Source organism: Somniosus microcephalus, chromosome 11 (genome assembly GCF_052327205.1).
Source record: "Somniosus microcephalus isolate GS21.2 chromosome 11, FLI_Smic_1.0, whole genome shotgun sequence".
Classification (NCBI taxonomy): domain Eukaryota; kingdom Metazoa; phylum Chordata; class Chondrichthyes; order Squaliformes; family Somniosidae; genus Somniosus; species Somniosus microcephalus.
Window position 1 is genome coordinate 92,135,949 of NC_140997.1, and position 17,487 is coordinate 92,153,435.

General features: G+C 44.0%; 1 protein-coding gene across 8 annotated transcripts in view; it reads right to left on the reverse strand.

Moving 5' to 3' along the window:
• The window catches only part of crebbpb (CREB binding lysine acetyltransferase b), a 155,948-nt gene that overhangs the window by 78,375 nt on the left and 60,086 nt on the right, over nt 1–17,487 (reverse strand). For all 8 annotated transcript variants that reach the window (XM_086001006.1, XM_086001001.1, XM_086001002.1 and 5 more), the window contains exon 10: nt 1,358–1,553. In XM_086001006.1, the coding sequence (XP_085857132.1) occupies nt 1,358–1,553 (196 nt within the window). The remainder of the gene's footprint in view (nt 1–1,357; nt 1,554–17,487) is intronic.

The window sequence follows — 17,487 nt, forward strand, 5'->3', positions numbered from 1 at the left end:
GGAGCCATGGTTACACGGCAAAAGGTAGGAAAGCCCCGGTTACACAGCCACAAATATACAGTAAAACTTGCCTTTGGGTTCCTGTACCTACTCCTGAATTTTGCCGGTTATTAGAGAATTCCGGATAATTAGGTGCCGTTTAAACGAGAGTTTACTGTATTTGGTTATCACATTGCTGTTTGTGGGACATTGCTGTGCGCAAATTGGCTGCTGCGTTTCCTACATTACAACAGTGACTCCACTTCATTGGTTGTAAAGCGCTTTGAGATGTCCAGTAGTCGTGAAAGGCGCTATATAAATGCAAGTCTTTCTTTATTTTCTTTTTACTGACAAAATACCAATCCCTCATTTTTATATGCAGAGGTTATGTGAACTGGTTATGGAGAGCAGTGTGGCAACTTCAATTAATGGAATTAGAATAGCCCATTGTTGGCAGAAGTTATAGGGAAATCTTGAAAATGGAGAGAAGAGAAAATAGTTCAACAAATAACTTAATCACCGCGCAAATATAGGTTATGATAGAAAGAACAACTACCTTCCATTTCTATAGCGCTTTTCACAACCTCAGGACGTCCCAAAGCGCTATACAGCCAATAAAATACTTTTGAAGTGTAGTCACTGTTATAATGTAGGAAAATGTGGCACCAATTTGCGCACAGCAAGCTCCCACAAACAGCAATGATATAAATGACCAGAACAAGAGGGCACAATCTTAAAATTAGAGCTCAGTCATTGAGGAGTGTAATCAGGAAGCCCTTTTTCCACATAAAGGGTAATAGAAATCTGGAACTCACTTCCCAAAAGGCTGTGGGTGCTGGGTAATTGAAATTATCAAGACTGGAATCAAAAACAATTCTGTTTGGTATGGGTATCAAGAGATATAGAGCAAAGACGGAGTACAGATCAGCCACGATCAAATTGAACGGCGGAACATACTTGAGGGCTGAATAACCATCTCCTGTTTCCATCCTCCTATAATCTGTTTTAGTGATGTTGATTCAGGGATAAAAATTGGCCAGGACATTGGGAGAACTACCCTACTCTTCTTCGAATAGTGCCATGGGATCTTTTCCATCCACCTGAGGGGGCAGACAGGGCCTTGGTTTAATGTCGCATCCAAAATATGGCACCTCTGACAGTGCAGCAGACCCTCAGTACTGCAGTGAAGCGTCAGCCTAAATTATGTACTCAAGATTCTGGAATGGGGCTTGAACCCACAATCTTCGGCTCTGAGGCGAGAGAGCTACCTACTGAGCCAGGGCTGACAACTAGGTTTTGAAGTACTTGCTTAATAAAAATTGACATCCCTTGTAAGTGAGATATTATCTTTTATTCACCACATAGGAAATATACTTACTAGGTGGCCGGACAGGCTGGACCGGAGCCATACCTGGCGCCTGCGACATGCCAGGTGGCTGGCCACCCGGTCCTGTCAAGGTACCCTGGTTTGGCAACATTCCCTGCTGCTGTTTTTGAAGCCGAGAGCGTCTTTTTTCCTCCAGCTCTTTCTGAATCTTGTAAATCTTCTCTGCTAGTAGGTGATAGTATTCATCCTAATTGGAGACAAATAGAAGGTCAAGACTTAATGCATGCTTCTACCAGTTACTGGTTTACAATTCCTGCTGCTCTTTTTGCTTAAGCTGTAATTTTCTAGTTAGCACACAACCAATCTGTTTAGTTTTACAAGTCATGGGGGAGTGGATAAATTAAAAGACATCAACCTTGAAGTACCTTGACCTCAATACACTGGAAAACAGACCTTCAGACACCAACTGCCTGACTATCAAGATCAACACCGGATCTGATTTTGGATTAGAGATGAACGGGAAACTTGATTGATGTCAAGTTGATAATTGGAAATACAATGGCTGCAACCTCGTGTTAGCTGAGGAAACTTTTGTGACTTTTATCAAAGTAGATAATTTCTAGAAACGCAAGTTGAGTTAGCATATTCCCGCTTGGAACCCCAGGCCACGTGCCGGGAGTGTGCACTGGGAAACAGCGCCCCCCCCAGCCTGTGATTTTCTGCTTGTTGACATTAATGGGCAGAAAATCATGGGCTGGGGGGTGCACAAATCTCCCACAGCCCCTTTCAGAACACACATCTGCTGCAATGCTGTTCTAACATATGGGACACTAAACATTATAGAGCTTTGCAGTGTGCCACAACAGAAATACCAAACTACTGATCAGATGCAAATACTGCTCCCCCCCAATCCCATATATCTTTTGGTAATGAATACCATATTCATATTTTTTGCTGGAATACCAAAAGCTTAAGCTGAAGTAAGAATTTGGGATTCTACCATAGTGTCAGGTACACTAAAACCACCATCTTAAATTACAGTTACAGGAACGGTAGCATAGTGGTTATGTTACTGGACTAGTAATCCAGAGGCCTGGACTAATGATCCGGATCAAATCCCACCACAGCAGCTGAGGAATTTAAATTCAGTTAATTGCATTAAAAAATCTGGAATAAAAAGCTAGTATCAGTAATGCCCATGAAACTATTGGATTGTAGTAAAAACCCATCTGGTTCAGTAATGTCCTTTAGGGAAGGAAATCTACCATCCTTACCTGGTCTGGTCTATATGTGACTGCAGACCCACAGACTCTTAACTGCCCTCTGAAATGGCCTAGTAAAAAAACGCTACGAAAAAGAATAAAACCAGTCGGACCACCTGGCATTGACCGTGGCACTATATGGACACGACAATGGCACACCCAGCCCAGTTGACCCTGCAAAGTCCTCCTCACCAAGGTCTGGGGACTTGTGCCAAAATTGAGAGAGCTGTCCCACAGACTAGTCAAGCAACAGCCTGACACAGAATCATACCTTTCAGCTAATATCCCACCGGCAGGACAGACATAAGAAATAAGAGGAGTAGGCTATACGGCCACTCGAGCTTGCTCTGCCATTCAATAAGATCATGGCTGATCATCAACCTCAACTCCACTTTCCCGCCTGATCTCCATATCCCTCGATTTCCCTAGAGTCCAAAAATCTATCAATCTCAGCCTTGAATATACTCAAAGACTCAGCATTCACAGCCCTCTGGAGCAGAGAATTGCAAAGATTCACAACCCTCCGAGTGAAGAAACTCATCTCAGTCTTAAATGGCCTACCCCTTATCCTGAGACTATGCCCCCTAGATCGAGACACTCCAGCCAGGGGAAACAACCTCTCAGCATCTACCCTGTCAATCCCCTTCAGGATCTTGACTGTTTCACTGAGATCACCTCTCATTCTTCTAAATTCGAGAACATAGGCCCATTCTACACAATCTCTCATCATAGGACAACCAAGGAATCAATCTAATGAACCTTCATTGCACTGCCTCCAAGGCAAATATATCCTTCCTTAGATAAGGAGACCAAAACTATGCACAATACTCCAGGTGTGGTCTCACCAAGGCCCAGTACAATTGTAGCAAGACTTCCTTACTCTTATAATCCAACCCCCTTGCAATAAAGGCCAACACACCATTTGCCTTCCTTATTGCTTGCTGTACCTGTATGCTAGCTTTCTGTGTTTCTTGCACGAGGACACCCAAATCTCTCTGAGCACTGCTCACACTCAGAGCATCGGACCTGGGTGTGAGCAGTGAGGTGAGGTGAGGCGGAGCTTAAAACCGGCAGCGACCCGAGGCCCGACCAGAGCATCGGACCTGGGTGTGAGCAGTGAGGTGAGGCGGAGCTTAAAACCGGCAGCGACCCGAGGCCCAACCAGAGCATCGGACCTGGGTGTGAACAGTGAGGTGAGGCGGAGCTTAAAACCGGCAGCGACCCGAGGCCCGACCAGAGCATCGGACCTGGGTGTGAGCAGTGAGGTGAGGTGGAGCTTAAAACCGGCAGCGACCCGAGGCCCGACCAGAGCATCGGACCTGGGTGTGAGCAGTGAGGTGACGTGAGGCGTACCAATTCAACAGCAGAGGAGAGAGGTAAAAAGTAATCCAAGAGTGACGTCACCAGGAAGCAGGTAAGTGATTGGTGGGATTGGTTGGCGAGTATTTCTTTCTTCTTTTCATTACAAGCTTAAATTTTGCGTTTTTTTTCTAGGGTCTCTGTGCTGTAGTGGGGACAGTTGGTAAACCATTTAACTGGTGTAATTAGAGGGATTGATTTAATTTAAATCCAATTAATTAAGGGGGATACTAGCATCTATAATCGGGTAGAGGGTGTCCATAACTAACAATAAAAAATTTAATTAATTACATAGAATGGAGCAGGTGATGTGTTACTGTTGCGAGATGTGGGAGCCGGTAGACCCCATTGAGGCTAACGATGATTAAATCTGTGACAAGTGTCTGCTGCTACAGGATCTCCAGCTCCGTGCTGATGAGCTGGAGTCTGAGCTTCAGACACTGCGACACATCAGGGAGGGGGAGAAGTACCTGGACTCTCTGTATCAGAAGGTGGTCACACCTATGAAGTTAATTAATTCAGATGTAGCCCATGGTCAGGGACAGGACGGTGTGACTACGAGCGAGGCAGGTACGGGGATCCAGGAGGTAGTGTTGGAGGAGCCGCAGCCCTTGCTCTTGTCCAACAGGTTCGAGGTTCTTACTCCCTGTGGGGACGGGTGCAGGGGCTGCAAGGAGGATGAGCAACCTGGCCACAGCACCGTGGAACAGGGGGCCATTCAAGAGGGGGGAGTAAATAGAAATGTTGTAGTGGTAGGGGATAGTATTATTAGGGGGATAGATAGAGTTCTCTGCAGCCAAGAGCGAGAGTCCCGTAGGCTGTGTTGCCTACCCGGTGCCAGGGTTAAGGACATCTCCTCTGGGCTGGAAAGAAACTTGCAGTGGGAGGGGGTGGGTCCAGTCATCGTGGTCCATGTTGGTACAAACGACATAGATAGGACTAGGAAGCCGGTTCTGTTAAAGGAGTATGAGCAGCTAGGGGTCAAATTAAAAAACAGAACCTCAAGGGTAATAATCTCTGGATTATTACCTGAGCCACGAGCGAATTTGGCTAGGACAAATAAAATAAGAGAGTTAAATGCGTGGCTCAAAGACTGGTGTGGGAGAAATGGGTTTTGCTTCCTGGGACACTGGCACCAGTACTGGGGCAGGAGGAAGCTGTTCCGTTGGGACGGGCTTCACTTGGCCAGTGCTGGGACTAGAGTCCTGGCGGATCATATAACTAGGACTGTAGAGAGGGCTTTAAACTAACTAGTGGGGGGGGGGGGGAGGTTCCTAGAGAGCAAATAATAAAAATGACAAGAGAGAAGGTCATAGGCTCAGGTAGCAGTGGGGAAATTAAAAACCAGAGCGTGTCAGGAAGGGGCAGAAGGTATGGAGTAAAAGGTAAAGTAATAAAAAGGGCAAAAGCAGGAACCAAGTGTCACAAAACACATTTGAAAGTTCTCTATCTGAATGCACGTAGCATTCGTAACAAAATAGACGAGTTAATGGCACAAATAGCTACATATGGGTATGATCTTGTGGCCATTACAGAAACATGGCTGCAGGGTGACAATGCCTGGGAATTAAACATACCAGGTTATTTAACGATCAGGAAGGACAGGCAGGAAGGAAGGGGAGGTGGGGTGGCTATGTTAATAAAGGAAGGAATCACTGTAATACAGAGAAATGATATTGGGTCAAAAGATCAGGATAATGAAACAGTTTGGGTGGAGGTAAGGAATAATAAGGGGAAAAAAACACTAGTGGGCGTAGTCTATAGGCCTCCGAACAGTTGCAACTCGGTTGGACGGAGTATCAATCAGGAAATAGTTGAGGCTTGTAATAAGGGAACATCTATAATTATGGGGGATTTTAACTATCATATTAATTGGACAAATCAAATTGGGCAGGGCTGCCTTGAGGATGAGTTCATTGAGTGTATTAGGGATGGGTTTCTTGAGCAGTATGTAACTGAACCGACCAGGGGGCAAGCAACCTTAGATCTGGTCCTGTGTAACGAGACAGGATTAATTAAAAATGTCCTAGTAAAGGATCCCCTTGGAATGAGTGACCATAACATGGTTGAATTCCATATTCAATTAGAGGGTGAGAAGGTTGGATCTCAAACAAGCGTGCTAAGCTTGAATAAAGGAGACTATGAAGGTATGAGAGCGGAATTGAGTAGAGTGGATTGGGAAAATAGATTAAAGGGTAAGACGATACATGATCAGTGGTGTACATTTAAGGAGTTATTTTACAACTTCCAAAAAATATATATTCCACGGAGAAGAAAAGGGTGTAAAAGAAAAGACAGCCATCCGTGGCTAAGTAAAGAAATTAAGGATAGTATTCGACTAAAAACAAGGGCATATAAGGTAGCCAAATCTAGTGGGAGGATAGAGGATTAGGAAAACTTTAAAAGACAGCAAAAAATAACAAAAAGATTAAGAAAGGGAAGATAGATTATGAAAGTAAATTAGCAAAAAATATAAAAACAGATAGTAAGAGTTTTTATAGTTATATAAAAAGAAAAAGGGTGGCTAAAGTAAATGTTGGTCCCTTAGAGGATGAGACCGGGAAATTAATGGTGGGAAAAATGGAGATGGCAAAAACACTGAATGAATATTTTGTATCAGTCTTTACAGTAGAGGACACTAAGAATATCCCAACACTGGACAAGCAGGGGGCTATGGGGGGGGGGGGGGGGGGGGGGGGAGGAGATAAACACGATCAAAATCACTAAGGAAGTGGTACTCGGTAAAATAATGGGACTCAAGGCGGATAAATCACCTGGACCTGATGACTAACATCCTAGGGTCTTGAGGGAAGTGGCGGTAGGGATTGTGGATGCATTGGTAATAATCTTCCAAAACTCCCTGGACTCAGCAAAGGTCCCGGCAGACTGGAAAACTGCTAATGTAACACCCTTATTTAAAAAGGGCAGTAGACAGAAGGCTGGAAACTATAGACCGGTTAGCCTAACATCTGTGGTAGGTAAAATTTTGGAGTCCATTATTAAGGAGACAGTAACAGGACATTTGGATAATCATCATTTAATAAGACAAATTCAGCATGGTTTTATGAAGGGGAAGTCATGTTTGACAAATTTGCTGGAGTTCTTTGAGGAAGTAACATACAGGGTGGATAAAGGTGAACCAGTGGACGTAGTGTATTTAGACTTCCAAAAGGCATTTGACAAGGTGCCACACAAAAGATTATTGCTTAAGATAAAAAATCACAGGATTGGGGGTAATATTCTGGCATGGCTAGAGGATTGGCTATCTAACAGAAGGCAGAGTTGGGATAAATGGTTCATTCTCAGACTGGCAATCAGTAACTAGTGGTGTTCCGCAGGGGTCAGTGCTGGGTCCCCAACTCTTTATAATCTATATTAACGATTTGGAGGAGGGGACCGAGTGTAACATATCAAAGTTTGCAGATGATACTAAGATGGGAGGGAAAGTAGTGAGCGAGGAGGACATAAAAAACCTGCAAAAGGACATAGACAGGCTAAGTAAGTGGGCAGAGATTTGGCAGATGGAATACAATACTGGAAAGTGTGAGGTTATGCACTTTGGCAGGAAAAATCGTAGAGCAAGTTATTATCTTAATGGCAAGAAACTGGAAAGTACTGAAGTACAAAGGGATCTGGGGGTCCTGGTGCACGAAACTCAAAAGGTTAGTATGCAGGTGCAGCAAGTGATCAAGAAGGCCAATGGAATGTTGGCTTTCATTGCTAGGGGGATAGAATATAAAAATAGGGAGTTATTGCTTCAGTTGTACAAGGTATTGGTGAGACCGCACCTAGAATACTGCATACAGTTTTGGTGTCCATACTTGAGAAAAGACATACTTGCTCTCGAGTCAGTACAAAGAAGGTTCACTCGGTTAATCCTGGGGATGAGGGGATGGACATATGAGGAGAGGTTGAGTAGATTGGGACTCTACTCATTGGAGTTCAGAAGAATGAGAGGCGATCTTATTGAAACATATAAGATTGTGAAGGGGTTGGATCAGGTGGATGCGGGGAGGATGTTCCCGATGATGGGTGAAACTAGAACTAGGGGGCATAGTCTTAGAATAAGGGCTGCTCTTTCAAAACTGAGATGAGAAGGAACTACTTCACTCAGAGGGTGGTAGGTCCATGGAATATGCTGCCCCAAAAAGCTGTCGAAGCTATATCATTACATAAATTTAAAACAGAAATAGACAGTTTCCTAGAAGAAAAGGGAATTAAGGGTTACGGGGAGCGGGCAGGAATTTGGACATGAGTCTAGGTTCGGATCAGTCATGGCCCTGTGGGTAGCGGAGCGGGCCCAGGGGCCATGTAGCCTGATCCTGCTCCTGTTTCGTGTGTCGAATTCTGTTAGATTCAGGAGATAGTCCTGTGATAGTGGATTGGCGGTTAGGATCAGATCAGCCATGATCTTATTGAATGGCGGAGCAGGCTTGAGGGGCCGATTGGCCTACTCCTGCTCCTATTTCTTATGTTCTTATGTAACATTTGAAAGTTTCTCACCATTTAAAAAATATTGTTTTTCTTTTCTTCCTACCAAAGTGAATAACCTCACATTTCCCTACATTATACTCCATCTGCCACCTTACTGCCCACTCACTTAGTCTATCTATACACCAAGGGTGACGGCACAGTCGGGAAGGAGTGACCCTGGGAGTCCTCAACATTGACTCCGGACCCCATGAAGTCTCATGGCTTCAGGTCAAGTATGGGCAAGGAAACCTCCTGCGGATTACCACCTACCGCCCTCCCTCAGCTGATGAATCCTCCATGTTGAACACCACTGAGAGTAGCGAGGGCACAGAATGTACTCTGGATGGGGGATTTCTTGGTCCATCACTAAGAGTGGCTCGGTAGCACCACTACTGACCGAGCTGGCCGAGTCCTGAAGGACATAGCTGCTAGTCTGGCCTGCGACAGGTGATGAACCAACATGAGGGAAAAACCTACTTGACCTCATCCTCACCAATCTACCTGTCGCAGATGCATCTGTCCAGGACAGTATTGGTAGCAGTGACCACCACACAGTCATTGTGGAGACAAAGTCCCATCTTCACACTGAGGACACCCTCCATTGTGTTGTGTGGCACTACCACCGTGCTAAATGGGATAGATTTGGAACAGATCTAGCAGCTCAAAATTGGGCATCCATGAGGCACTGTGGGCCATCAGCAGCAGCAGAATTGTATTCCACCACAATCTGTAACCTCATGGGCCAGCATATCCCTCATTCTACGATTACCATCAAGCCAGGGGACCAACCCTGGTTCAATAAGGAGTGTAGAAGAGCATGCCAGGAGCAGCACCAGGCGTACTTAAAAATGCGGTGCCAACCTGTGGAAGCTGCAACACAGGACTACATGCATCCTAAAAAGTGGAAGCAGCATGCTATAGACAGAGCCAAGCGATCCCACAATCAAAAGAACAGATTAAAGCTCTGCAGTCCTGCCACATCCAGTCGTGAATGGTGGCGGACCATTAAACAACTAACGGGAGGAGGAGACTCCATGAATATCCCCATCCTCAATGATGGTGGAGCCCAGCATGCGAGTGCAAAAGACAAAGCTGAAGCGTTTGCAACCATCTTCAGCCAGAGGTGCCATATCGGCCTCCTCCTGAGGTCCCTACCACCACAGAAGCCAGTCTTCAGCCAATTCGATTCACTCCACGTGCTATCAAGAAGCGGCCGAGTGCACTGGATACAGCAAAGGCTGTGGGTCCCGACAAATTCCCGGCTGCCGTGCTGAACACTTGTACTCTAGAACTAGCTGCACCTCTAGCCAAGCTGTTCCAGTACAACTATAACACTGGCATCTATCCGACAACGTGGAAAACTGCCCAGGTATGTCCTGTCCACAAAAAGCAGGACAAATCCAATCCGGCCAATTACCACCCAATCAATCAGTCTACTCTCAATCATCAGCAAGTGATGGAAGGTGTCGTCGATAGTGCTATCATGCAGCAATTACTCACCAATAACCTGCTCACTGATGCCCAGATTGGGGTTCCGCCAGGACCACTCGGCTCCAGGCCTCATTACAGTCTCGGTCCAAACATGGACAAAAGAGCTGAATTCTGGAGGTGAGGAGAGAGTGACTGCCCTTGACATCAAGGCAGCATTTGACCGAGTGTGGCATCAAGGAACCCTATTAAAACTGAAGTTAATGGGAATCGGGGAGAAAACTCTCCACTGGCTGGAGTCATACCTAGCACAAAAGAAGATGGTTGTGGTAGTTGGAGGTCAATCATTACAGCCCCAGGACATCGCTGCAGGAGTTCCTCAGGGCAGTGTCCTAGGCCCAACCATCTTCAGCTGTTTTATCAATGACCTTCCCTGCATCATAAGGTCAGAAGTGGGGATGTTCGCTGATGACTGCAGTGTTCAGTGCCATTCGCAACTCCTCAGATAATGAAGCAGTCCATGTCCGCATGCAGCAAGACCTGGACGACATTCAGGCTTGGGGTGATAAGTGGCAGGTAACATTCGCGGCACACAAATGCCACGCAATGACTATCTCCAACAAGCGAGAGTCTAACCAGCGTCACTTGACAGTCAACGGCATTACCATCGCCAAATCCCCCACTATCAACATTCTGGGGGGGTCACCATTGACTAGAAACTTAACTGGGCCAGCCACATAAATACTGTGGCAACAAGAGCAGGTCAGAGGCTGGGTATTCTGTGGCGAGTGTCTCAACTCCTGACTCCCCAAAGCCTTTCCACCATCTACAAGGCACAAGTCAGGAGTGTGATGGAATACTCTCCACTTGCCTGGGTGAGTGCAACTTCAGCAACACTCAAGAAGCTCAATACCATCAAAGACAAAGCAGCCAGCTTGCTTGGCACCCCATCCACCATCTTAAACATTCACTCCCTCCACCACCGGCATACCGTGGCTGCAGTGTATACCATCTACAAGATGCACTGTAGCAACTCGCCAAGGCTTCTTCGGCAGCACGTCCCAAACCCACGACCTCTACCACCTAGAAGGACAAGGGCAATAGGCGCCACCTCCAAGTTCCCCTCCAAGTCACACACCATCCTGACTTGGAAGTATATCGCCGTTCCTTCATCGTCGCTGGGTCAAAATCCTGGAACTCCCTCCCTAACAGCACCGTGGGAGTACTTTCATCACATGGACTGCAGCGGTTCAAGAAGGCAGCTCACCACCACCTTTTCAAGGGCAACTAGGGATGGGCAATAAATGCTGGCCTTGCCAGTGATGCCCACATCCCATGAACGAATAAACCAATTGTGTGGTAACAAAATGAATGAAATGTTAAAATGGAGCACAGCATGTGTGGCCTCTAATACAATCGCACATTATTTGTGCACACCTCACTTAGAGAAACCATTTAAAGCATCATATTAAATAGCAGCCATCCAAATACCCTGCTTCTCTCCCCAGGCCCATACTCTCAAAAATTAAGTGCCCTTCATTTGAACACAACTTCTAATATAACATGCAGGATAATTCTCCTCACTCAGAGTCTGCAAGAATTTACTGTATTTTCTGAAGAAAATTGTATTGCTTTTTTTCACCATTACGTTATATGACAAGAAAACACTGAGGGGCAACCCCAAAGGTTCACTGGGTAAAGGCCAGGCAGTTCTCAGGTCTAATCCCTGGCCTCTGCTGAGCGGAGCTGACAGCTGTAGAGACGCAACAGTTATTATCAGTGCCTTGGGGTGGTCAAGGGGAGAGGGAAGGAGGAAGAGGAAAGTGTGCGCACTTAGGATTGGGCTTGGTTGTGATGTTTCCTGTGGTCAAATAGCGCGACACTCATTGTCTAATCTGACAGAGGATGAACGGGTACTTGGACGAGCTTATGGAACCTGTGGAATCACATCTCAAAACGAGACATCTTCAGGCGAGGAGACGAGAGGACAGGAGAGAATTGGACAATAGGTGGGAGAAGGAAGGAATGAGCTGGACATTGATATATGGCCAGAGTTACCTCACTTATTTTATGGGTAAAGGCTATTTAATGATGCTTGAACTTGGGAAAGCTGATGGCTCCTTTTATGGATTGTTTTTTTGTGAAGGGTGTAAAACATATGCTCCAGAAGTACACTAGCCTGACAGTCAATCTCATCAAATCCAGAAAACCAAGCAGTGTCTGAGGAAAAAGATTAGCAGTTCAGGTGGAGACCCTTCATCAGAACTGTTCCAGTGAACAATCTCCACCTAAACAGTAATCCATCTCATTGACAGACCTGTTGTATACTTCCACCATTTTCTGTTTGCATTTGAGATTTTCACCAACTCTTTTCATCTTTAACAAAATTACTTTTAATCTGAATGAATTAAATAATTTGAGGAGAAACCTCTTAAATAGCTGTAAAATTAAGTTCCAGCACAAGTCTTGGAACCACTGAGCACAAAGTCATCACTGCAGAGTAAACCCACAGTGAACTAGCATTGTTTTGAATTATTAATGTAAATTATTCAATTTGAATACGGTGCATTCTGGAGGTTTATATCACAGTTTTATCTCGCCAAGTCACTGCCAAGATTTCCTTCACTCCAGTCAGGCCAAGAGTGCTTTAAACGTTTAGAAACCACCCAGTCCCAATGAGTATTTACTGTATTCTAAATTGAATTCAAACTTTAAAAAGATTCCCCGACTTTGTGCTTACTTCAACCACTTCTCACACCAAATTTCACACACAGTCTCTCTACATCTGAATTGACAAAAAAGTAAAAGATTGATTTAAAGTCTTTCTAAACTAAAATCTTTGACAAACACCTATCAGGCACAGTAGTTAATGCAAAATAAATTGCTCTCATCATTGCCCTGACTACAACACTGTGATTTACTTTGCGTAGCCTGCACTCCCCAAGGTGCATCTCTGATCTTAATGTATAAAACATGAGCAAACCAAAGCTGGACTTAAACACAAACCAGCAAACTTCTGGAGGGTTTAAGAAAGATCACGGCACTGAACAAGGTTACAATTTCCTGATCTGCTCTAACAGCACTATAAATTAAACCAAAAGTAAAAACAGAAAATGCTGGAAACCCTCAGCAGGTCAGGTAACATCCATGGAGACAGAAATAGAGTCTATTTCTCTCGCCACAGATGCTACCTGGCCTGCTGAGTGTTTCCAGCATTTTCTGTTTTGATTTCCAGTAGGCGCAGATTTCGCTTTTGCTAGAAATTAAACTGCTCACCGGCTCATTTCGGAATGTTAAAATGCTTGTACAATATCTAGTATTACACTGAAATCACTTTTGCATGTTACAAAGGGCATATTTTGAAAATACCTGCCAGTGACTAGGATGTTATTTCATGGAACTCCACATACCAGTGAGAGGTGTGGACTTTTATTTTAAAAAAGGGGGAATTTTGTATTTGTTACACTTATTACAACTTCAAATTTTAGGATTAAAAAAAAATTAACTACAATTTCAAGATTCTGATAAGCACTACAAAATTTTTAAGATCCAGCCTTTAACAAAATGAATCTAACTTACTCTCTGCTGCCAAATTGTGTTCATTTTGTCAGCGTGTTTGGGGTGGGATAAGGGGTTGGAAATAAAGTAAAAGTCAAACAGGTTTTCATACAAACAACCTACACTAGTTTTAGGGAAGAAGGAACTACTTCCATTCACCGTAGATAACCAAGTAGCCACAGTATACATCAGGCTCCTGCCCACCGCATGTTACTGGTTACTGAATTTAATCAAGAAGAAAAAAAACAAAAAGGATGAAACAAGGTAAGCCTTCAGGACACAGGTAGTACAGGAGGTGTCGTTTTGGAGTAAACCAGGGCTTTTGTTCAATTTCATGTCCCTAACAACACCTTCAGCAGGTATGTGATCCCACTGAAACTTAATCACGTCAGTTACTCATAGGCTTGCCCTAGGGTCAACTACATCAGCTCTTGGAATAATAGGATCAGTTTCGTTGTACCTGTAGGTAAATACTGTCAAAACTGCAGCAGGAAATTCCACTAAGGTTGTTAATTAGGAAAAATATTTCTGCTCAATGTAACAGCAAGCAGACGCTTAACTGAAGGATGAGACCGTCAGCTCTTGGCCCTCAGACTAATTATACATAATACCCTTGTACACTGCACAAACTCTGCTCTTTGTTATTACAGCATGACTAAGCGATTCAGATTTAATTATTTGAGGTTGTGTTTTGGGACTCAAAGGCAGCAGCTCATTTTGAATTCAGATGGTTTATTTGGCCTGCAAAGGAGATTCAGTGGTCTGAGGAGTTAACATTACATCAGGTGTTTGACTGTCTCACCAAGCTTTCCATGGATGGAGATTCAAAGCAGAGCACTCTCTCAGACCAACTAGAACACTATGACATTGCTTAGCCTCAGCTGGATACCTTAAAGTAAGTTAGAAACTGAAGTTATTGGAGATATAGAACATAAGAAATAGGAGCAGGAGTAGGCCAATCGGCCCCTCAAGCCTGCTCCGCCATTTAATAAGATCATGGCTGATCTGATCCTAACCGCCAATCTATCACAGAACCATCTCCTGAATCTAACAGAATTAGACACACGAAATAGGAGCAGGATCAGGCTACACGGCCCCTGGGCCCGCTCCGCTACCCACAGGGCCATGTCCGATCCGAACCTAGACTCATGTCCAAATTCCTGCCCGCTCCCCGTAACCCTTAATTCCCTTTACTTCTAGGAAACTGTCTATTTCTGTTTTAAATTTATGTAATGATGTAGCTTCTACAGCTTTTTGGGGCAGCATATTCCATGGACCTACCACCCTCTGAGTGAAGTAGTTCCTCCTCATCTCAGTTTTGAAAGAGCAGCCCCTTATTCTAAGACTATGCCCCCTAGTTCTAGTTTCACCCATCATCGGGAACATCCTCCCCGCATCCACCTGATCCAACCCCTTCACAATCTTATATGTTTCAATAAGATCGCCTCTCATTCTTCTGAACTCCAATGAGTAGAGTCCCAATCTACTCAACCTCTCCTCATATGTCCATCCCCTCATCCCCGGGATTAACCAAGTGAACCTTCTTTGTACTGACTCGAGAGCAAGTATGTCTTTTCTCAAGTATGGACACCAAAACTGTATGCAGTATTCCAGGTGCGGTCTCACCAATACCTTGTACAACTGAAGCAATACCTCCCTATTTTTACATTCTATCCCCCTAGCAATGAAAGCCAACATTCCATTGGCCTTCTTAATCACTTGCTGCACCTGCATACTAACCTTTTGAGTTTCGTGCACCAGGACCCCCAGATCCCTTTGTACTACAGTACTTTCCAGTTTCTTGCCATTAAGATAATAACTTGCTCTACGATTTTTCCTGCCAAAGTGCATAACCTCACACTTTCCAATATTGTATTCCATCTGCCAAATCTCTGCCCACTTACTTAGCCTGTCTATGTCCCCTTGCAGGTTTTTTATGTCCTCCTCACTCACTACTTTCCCTCCCATCTTAGTATCATCTGCAAACTTTGATATGTTGCACTCGGTCCCCTCCTCCAAATCGTTAATATAGATTGTAAAGAGTTGGGGACCCAGCACCGACCCCTGCGGAACACCACTAGTTACTGATTGCCAGTCTGAGAATGAACCATTTATCCCAACTCTCTGCCTTCTGTTAGATAGCCAATCCTCTAGCCATGCCAGAATATTACCCCCAATCCTGTGATTTTTTTATCTTAAGCAATAATCTTTTGTGTGGCACCTTGTCAAATGCCTTTTGGAAGTCTAAATACACTACGTCCACTGGTTCACCTTTATCCACCCTATATGTTACTTCCTCAAAGAACTCCAGCAAATTTGTCAAACATGACTTCCCCTTCATAAAACCATGCTGAATTTGTCTTATTAAATGATGATTATCCAAATGTCCTGTTACTGTCTCCTTAATAATGGACTCCAAAATTTTACCTACCACAGATGTTAGGCTAACCGGTCTATAGTTTCCAGCCTTCTGTCTACTGCCCTTTTTAAATAAGGGTGTTACATTAGCAGTTTTCCAGTCTGCCGGGACCTTTGCTGAGTCCAGGGAGTTTTGGAAAATTACCAATGCATCCACAATCCCTACCGCCACTTCCCTCAAGACCCTAGGATGTAAGCCATCAGGTCCAGGTGATTTATCCGCCTTGAGTCCCATTATTTTACCGAGTACCACTTCCTTAGTGATTTTGATCGTGTTTAGCTCCTTCCCCCCTATAGCCACCTGTTCGTCCAGTGTTGGGATAGTCTTAGTGTCCTCTACTGTAAAGACTGATACAAAATATTCAGTGTTTTTGCCATCTCCATTTTTCCCACCATTAATTTCCCGGTCTCATCCTCTAAGGGACCAACATTTACTTTAGCCACCCTTTTTCTTTTTATATAAATATAAAAACCTCTTACTATCTGTTTTTATATTTTTTGCTAATTTACTTTCATAATCTATCTTCCCTTTCTTAAATCAATCTTTTTGTTATTTTTTGCTGTCTTTTAAAGTTTTCCCAATCCTCTATCCTCCCACTAGATTTGGCTACCTTATATGCCCTTGTTTTTAGTCGAATACTATCCTTAATTTCTTTACTTAGCCACGGATGGCTGTCTTTTCTTTTACACCCTTTTCTTCTCCGTGGAATATATATTTTTTGGAAGTTGTAAAATAACTCCTTAAATGTACACCACTGATCATGTATCGTCTTACCCTTTAATCTATTTTCCCAATCCACTCTACTCAATTCCGCTCTCATACCTTCATAGTCTCCTTTATTCAAGCTTAGCACGCTTGTTTGAGATCCAACCTTCTCACCCTCTAATTGAATATGGAATTCAACCATGTTATGGTCACTCATTCCAAGGGGATCCTTTACTAGGACATTTTTAATTAATCCTGTCTCGTTACACAGGACCAGATCTAAGGTTGCTTGCCCCCTGGTCGGTTCAGTTACATACTGCTCAAGAAACCCATCCCTAATACACTCAATGAACTCATCCTCAAGGCAGCCCTGCCCAATTTGATTTGTCCAATTAATATGATAGTTAAAATCCCCCATAATTATAGATGTTCCCTTATTACAAGCCTCAACTATTTCCTGATTGATACTCCGTCCAACCGAGTTGCAACTGTTCGGAGGCCTATAGACTACGCCCACTAGTGTTTTTTTCCCCTTATTATTCCTTACCTCCACCCAAACTGTTTCATTATCCTGATCTTTTGACCCAATATCGTTTCTCTGTATTACAGTGATTCCTTCCTTTAACATAGCCACCCCACCTCCCCTTCCTTCCTGCCTGTCCTTCCTGATCGTTAAATAACCTGGTATGTTTAATTCCCAGGCATTGTCAACATGCAGCCATGTTTCTGTAATGGCCACAAGATCATACCCATATGTAGTTATTTGTGCCATTAACTCGTCTATTTTGTTACGAATGCTACGTGCATTCAGATAGAGAACTTTCAAATATGTTTTGTGACACTTAGTTCCTGCTTTTGCCCTTTTTATTACTTTACCTTTTACTCCATACCTTCTGCCCCTTCCTGACATGCTCTGGTTTTTAATTTCCCCACTGCTACCTAAGCCAATGACCTTCTCTGTTGTCATTTTTATTATT